Source organism: Chiloscyllium plagiosum, chromosome 4 (genome assembly GCF_004010195.1).
Source record: "Chiloscyllium plagiosum isolate BGI_BamShark_2017 chromosome 4, ASM401019v2, whole genome shotgun sequence".
NCBI lineage: Eukaryota > Metazoa > Chordata > Chondrichthyes > Orectolobiformes > Hemiscylliidae > Chiloscyllium > Chiloscyllium plagiosum.
The window spans coordinates 79,960,427-79,967,824 of NC_057713.1; the positions used below are offsets into that span (position 1 = coordinate 79,960,427).

General features: G+C 42.4%; 1 protein-coding gene across 1 annotated transcript in view; it reads right to left on the bottom strand.

The window, feature by feature from the left end:
- LOC122549140 (docking protein 6-like) overlaps positions 1–7,398 on the bottom strand; it is a 415,351-nt gene that overhangs the window by 146,929 nt on the left and 261,024 nt on the right. Inside the window, exon 3 of the mRNA XM_043688473.1 lies at positions 1,601–1,715. Coding sequence (XP_043544408.1) covers positions 1,601–1,715 — 115 coding nt within the window. The remainder of the gene's footprint in view (positions 1–1,600; positions 1,716–7,398) is intronic.

Below are 7,398 nucleotides of genomic sequence, written 5' to 3' on the forward strand. Positions count from 1 at the left end.
AAATACAACACAGGACTACTTAAGAGCCAATCTAAGTTATGGGCTCTGACAGCAATCCTTAAATAGTACTGAATATTTACGCTCCAGAATTAGCCACATCCCTAACCAAGCTGATCAAGTACAGTTACAACACTGGAATCTACCCATCAATGTGGAAAACTGCCCACTTAGTTCTATACACAAAAAGCATGTTAAATCCAACCCAGCTAATAACCACTTCAACAGTCTACTATTGATCACCAGTAAAGTGACGGAAAGTGTCATCAACAGTGTTACCAAGCAGCACTTCCTCAGTGATAACCTACTCAGCGATGCCCAGTCTGGGTTCCATCAGGGATACTCAGCTCCTGACCTCATTAGAGCCTTGGTTCAAACATGGACAAAAGAAGTGAAGGGTGAAGGGAGATAAGAGTGACAGACCTTGATGTCAATGCCACATTTGACTGAGTGTGGCATCAAAGTGGCCTAGTAAAACTGAAATCAATGAGAATTACAGTAAAACTCTGTTGTTTGGAGTCATACTTAGCAAAATAGAAAGATGATTATGGTTATTGGAGGTCAGCTATCTTAGCATCAGGACATCTATGCAGGAGTTCCTCAGAGTAGTAACCAAAGCCCTTAAGCTGCTTCAATGACTGTTCCCACAATATAACTACTGAATTGGGAATGTTCACTGATGATTGCAAATTCACAATTCACAAGTGCCATTCACAGTCCCTCAGATTCTGAGACAGTCTATATCCAAATGCAGCATGGTGGTTCAGTGGTTAGTACTGCAGCCTCAATGCCAGGGACCCAGGTTTGATTCCAGCATCTAGCGACAGTCTGTGTGGAGATTGCATATTCTCCCCGTGTCTGTGTAAGTTCTCTCCAGGTGCTCCAGTTTCCTTCCACATTTCAAAGATCTGCAGGTTAGGTGGATTGGCCATACTCAGTGTCCAGGGATGTGCAGGCTAGGTGGATTAGCCATGGGAAATGCAGGGTTATAGGGATAGGGTAAAGGGGTAGGTCTGGGCGGATGCTATTCGGAGAGTTGGTGTGGACTTGATGGGCCAAATGTCCTGATTCCACACTGTAGGGATTCTACATTTCTATGACTTGGCCAATATCTGGATCAGGCTGACAAACATAATTATCATTTCAGCTTCCATTCCTTCATGCAAAGTCATAAGTATTCACAGCTCAGTCCCAATGTATCAAAAAAAAATTCCATTTATGGCCGGTCCTCTGAATGCTATGATGGTGCCAGTTGTGAGGCAGCTGGCGCTACTTCCAATGCTCTATAAAAGACACAGCTCAGATCACAGACTACATTATAAAATGCATTAATAACATCCCAAAGGCAGAATTTGCACAATGTCAGAGAATGACAAGACTTTATTGTTCAATGAAAGTGAAGCTAATTTTTGCTCAATGTTAATCAACCGCCATCACGTCTATAAAATCAGCAGCTCAAGTTCAACCCCACTATAAATATTTACATCAAATTATCCCACAAATCAGCTATTTTTCTGCTTTTGCAGCCTTTCATTTTGCATGGATTACAATTGTGAAATGGTCTGAACTTCCTCAAGCTGTAGATGCACATGTAATTGCTTACCTGACTCACAGGCAAATGTCTTTGATGTTTCATCATGAAAGATAATTGCCACAGCATGTTTCTTTGTCTCTCGGGGCAACCTGCTTATGTTCCTGATGCTGTGCAGCTCAGTTACCTGGAAGCAAGAGTTAGATTCATTATCAAAATGGCACAATATTTCATTTGATGTTCCACAAGAGAATGTCAATTTGCTTTGTATTTTCTTGTGTTCTCATTTGTGTTTATCAAGGTGAGGAATGACAGCTGTGGAGATGGGAATACTTTAATTTGGGGGTATGCAATCGCAGCATCAGGCAACTCCCATGCCATCTTCAGTAAAACCTTGTGCAGGAAAAAGATCTCCTTGTCAGTCTAACAATACACTTTATGCCCCAGAGTCGAGTGTGTGGCACTGGAAAAGCACAGCAGGTCAGGCAGCATCCAAAGAGGAGGAAAATGGATCGTTAAGGCATAAGCCCTTCATGAGGCTTGTGGACCGGGATGGGGGGGTGGGGGAATGAGAGACAAATAAGAGGGTGGTGGGGCCAGGGGATAGGTAGCTGGGAATGTGATAGGTAGAGGAAGGTGGGAGTGAAAGTGATAGGTCAGAGAGGAGAGTGGAGCAAATGGGTGGGAAGGAAGATGGACAGGTCAAGAGGGCGGTGCCATGTTGGAGGCTTAGGACTGGGAGAAGGTGGGGGAGAGGAAATAAGGAAACTGGTGAAATCCACATTGATCTTGTGGGGTTGCAGGGTCCCAAGGCAGAAGGCGGGGCATTCTTCCTCCAGGCGTCGGGTGATTAGGGTCTGGCATAGGAGGCAGCGCAGGAACTGCATGTACTTGGTGGAGTGGGAGGGAGAGTTGAAGTGTTCAGCCACGAGGTGGTGGGGTTTCCCAGAGATGTTCTCTGAAACGGATCCGCAAGTTGGTGTCCAGTCTCCCCAATGTAGAGAAGACCACATCGGGTGCAACAGATGCAATAGATGACGTATGTGGAAGTACAGGTAAATTTTTGTCATATGTGGAAAGAACCACACCCCTTCTCCAGCTCAGATGTGCAAATTTTACAAATTCAAAATGCTGTGACTCTGTTTTCAATTCCACTTAACCTCATTACCTTCAATCTCATTCAAAGGCAAAGTGTACTGCATTTTGAACACTTTTCGTAGGCTAATGCATGAATGCACAAATGTAAGTTCCCATTGAATTCAAAAAGCTTGCACAGGGAGACTTTTATTGCAGCGATGCAGACTGGATTGAAACCAAATTATTTTTAGCATCATTTAGAAAATTTAGTGGAGTTTTGATCAAGATTCTGGATGCGCGTTTGCTCGCTGAGCTGGAAGGTTCATTTTTAGATGTTTCATCGCCATACCAGGTAACATCTTCAGTGAGCCTCCAAACGAAGCACTGGTGGTGTAGCCCGCTTTCTATTTATACGTTTGATTTTCCTAGGGTTGGTAATTTCATTTCCTGTGGTGACATCATTTCCTATGGTGATGTCATTTCATGTTCTTTTTCTCAGGGGGAAACACAGAGGAAAATCACCTATACAGTGTATTAAAAAAGAACGGGTACCCATGAAAACAGTCTGCCGATTTCTCAGCAACAAACCCAAACAAGCAGACAAAATAAGTCCAGAAACCCTACCCACTTACCCTTACAAACACATCTCGGAAATGACTGCCAGACTACTCAGACCCCTTGGCATCATGGTAGCCCACAAACCCACCAATACACTAAAACTGCAGCTAATGAACTTGAAAGATCCTATACAGGCACCAAGCAAAATTAATGTCCTTTACAAAATACCTTACAAGAAATGTAGCAAACACTCCAGGCAAAAAAACTAGCCACCAGGATACATGAACATCAACTAACCACAAAACGCAATGAACTACTCTCACTAGTATCCTTATATACGGTTGAAGAAGCACACCACTTCGACTGGGACAACACGTCCATCCTATGACAAGCCAAACAGAAACGCACACGAGAACTCCTAGAAGCATGGCATTCCAACCGGAACTCTATCAACAAACATATTGACTTGGATCCCATTTACTACCCCCTTAGAAAAAGAACAGGAAATGACATCACTATGGGAAATGATGTCACCACAAGAAATGACATCACCAACACCAGGAAACTCAAACATAAATAGAAAGCGGGCTACACCACCAGTGCTTCATTTGGAGGCTCACTGAAGATGTTACCTAGTATGGTGATGAAACGCCTGAAAATGAACCTTCCAGCTCAGCGAGCAAACCTACATCCAGAACCTCAACCTAAGATACAAATCTTCTCAAAACTCACTATCTGATTAAGATGCTAAAGGGGATGGACAAAATAGAGTTCAGAGAGGCTGATATCTTCTGGGGCAATCTAGAATGAGAAGTCATAGGCTAAAGGGTGCCAGATTTAAAACAGATATGAGGAGGCAGTACTTGTCCCAAAAGATCACGAATCTGTGGAAATCACTATCCCAGTGTGTGGTGGATATCGAAACACTGAATAAAGTTAAGCAGGAAGCAGACTTTAATTAGTAACAGGTTAAAAAGGTGATAGGGAGCAGGCAGCAAAGAGGAGCAGAGGCCAAGGTGAGATCAACCTTGAGGGTCTGAACTGCCTACTCCTGCTCCTAGTTCTTACATTCTTATCTTCTATTCCCCAGGGAACACTGTTTCCTATGAGTCAACCCTGAAAAAAATAAATGTTGATAAAAGAAATTCAGTTAGCAAAATAATGAAAATTGCAATAGCAGCAATAAATAAAAATTTTATAAAATATTAGGTAGCACTCTTGCCTCCAAGCTCAAATGCTGTGGACTTAAATCCAAATTCCAAAGAACTGACAACATGAAGAAGTACTTAGGCTGACACTTCAGTGCAACTACTGAGAGGGCACTGCACTGTCCAAGTTAACGTCATGTAGGTGAGGTTTTGAAGGGTCCATCTACCTTCTCAGGTAACTGTAAAATGTACCAGGGTACAAAGATGGACGTACAAGAATCATCTCTTTGGGATCCTGGCCAAAAACAGAACCAAAACAAGTTGCCTATCAAATATTGCTACTTCATGGAGCTTGATGTGCACCAATTGGCAGCTATAATTCGCATATCATAATAGTTTTTCGAGTAAATCATTGTCATGAAATGCTTTGTGAGTTCCTGAGCTTGTGAAGGCCCTGTATGAATGCAAGTGTTTCTTTTTTCATCATTTTATCTCAAAATTTCTTTTCTTAGAATTGCACTTAATGAACAAAAACTGAAGTGAGAACTACAGACTTTTGAAATTACAAACATACTTCAATGGTCTGCTGTTAGCAATTTGAGGTGAATGTAGTGTTAGGTGTTCATGTTACCAGTTTTATCTACTTATATCCTCCATAAACCTTAATTCATCTGGGACTCTGCTTCCTCTACCCAAACTTTTACCAAGTTCTGTACATCCATCAACCTCTGCTTCTTGTCTCACATTTGTTTCCAGTCTGTGAAACCAACTGCCAAGGCATTAAACTCTAGAATCCCCCTGTAAACCATCTGTCTCACCATCTCTGTACCCCTTTAAAATATTCCCTCTTTATCCAAACTTTGAGTCTCTGGTCCTAATTTATGTGGCTCACTGTCAAATATTGATTGAAAATAGTGTTCTGTAATGGTTTGGGATGTTTGAGTAAGTTAAAGGTGCAATATAAATGGAAGCTGCTCTTGCCCCAAGTTAGCTTACAATGCGACAATGGAAAAGAAAGGCATTGTCGGTGAGATCTGACTGCTCGTACCACTTGAATACTGAGCAGGTAAACTGACTGGCTACAATGTGAAATGCTTAGTCCGCCTTCTGCTGTTCTCTGCTTTGTACCCAGGAAGTAGTTGGGCCATGGCAGAGTGTGATGTGACAGCAAGAATAGAACATAGAATGTAGAACAGTGCAGCACAGGACAGGTCCTTCGGCCCACAATGTTGTGCTGAGCATTTATTTGAATCTAAGATCAACCTAACCCACACACCCCTCAATTTACTGCTGTCTATGTGCTTGTCCAACAGTTGCATAAATGTCCTTAATTTCTCTGACTCTATCACCACTGCTGGCAGTGCATTCCACCCACCCACCACATCTCCCCTATACCTTCCTCCAATCACCTTAAAATTATGACCTCTTGTGACAGCTATATCTTCCCAGGGGAAAAGTCTCTGGTTATCTACTCTACCTATGCCTCTCATTACATTGTACACTTCCATCAAGTCACCTCTCTTCCTTCTTCTCTCCAGCATGAAACGCCCAAGCTCACTCAGCCTTTCTTCATAAGAAAAGCTCTCCAATTCAGGGAGTATCCTGGTAAATCTCCTCTGCACCCTCTATAAAGCATCTACATTCTTCCTATAATGAAGTGACCAGAACTGGACACAATATTCCAAGCGTGGTCTAGCCAGGGTTTTACAGAACTGCAGCAAAACCTTGTGGCTCTTAAACTCAATCCCCCTGTTAATGAAAGCCAAAACACCATATGCTTTCTTAACAACCCTATCAACTTGGGTTGCAACTTTGAGGAATCTATATACATGGACCCCAAGATCCCACTGTTCCTCCACACTGCTAAGAATCTTGTCTTTAACCCTGAATTCAGCATTCAAATTCGACCTTCCAAAATGAATCACTTTACATTTATCCAGGTTAAACTCCATTTGCCATTTCACAGCTCAGCTCTGTATCCTGTCAATGTCATGTTAGTAGCCTGCACAAGCCCTCGACGCTATCTACAACACCACCAACCTTTGTGTCATTTGCAAACTTACTAACCCACCCTTCCACTTCTTCATCCAAGTTATTTATAAAAACTACAAAGAGCAGAGGCCCAAGAACGGATCTCTGCAGGACACCACTGGTCATTGACCTCCAGGCAGAATACTTTCCATCCACAAGTCGCTGCATTCTTTTGGCAAGCCGATTCTGTACCCAGACAGCCAAATTTCCCTGTATCCCATGCCTCCTAACTTTGTGAATGAGCCTACCGTGGAGAATCTCATCAAATGCCTTATTGAAGTCCACATACACCACATCCACTGCTCGACTTTCATCAACTCACCTCGTCACGTTCTCGAAGAACTCAATAAGGCTTGTGAGGCGTGACCTGTCCCTCACAAAGCCATGCTGACTATCTTTAATCATGACATGGAGATACCAGTGTTGGACTGGGGTGTGCAAAGTTAAAAATCACACAATACCAGCTTATAGTTCAACAGGTTTATTTGGAAGTACTGCTCCTTCATCAGGTGATTGTGGAGAATAAGATTGTAAGACACAGAATTTATAGCAAAAGTTTACAGTGTGATGCAACTGAAATTATATATTGGAAAATTGTTTGTTAAGTCTCTCACCTTTTAGAATGACCTTGTTGGTTTCAGTGCTTTCATATTTAAATCGCAAAACCTTTTTTCAAAAGTTACACTTTCAAATGAACTTTAACAATTGTGTCATGTCGGCCCAGATAATGTATTGAAGGTGTTAGTTCCCTGTGTGAGGCTGTCTGTGCACAATGGTCAGACTGATTCTAATCTAAAAAACAGATTTATAGGATCTTACAAGGATTCATGCAGTAAAATGTAATTCTGCAAGTTCAAATTCATCCCACAAACATATATGTGCATGTGCGTGAGTGAGAGTGCTGAAAATGTGTTGCTGGGAAAGCGCAGCAGGTCAGGCAGCATCCAAGAAACAGGAGAATCGACGTTTTGGGCATAAGCCCTTCTTCAGGAATGAGGAAAGTGTGTCCAGCAGGCTAAGATAAAAGGTAGGGAGGAGGGACTTGGGGGAGGGGCG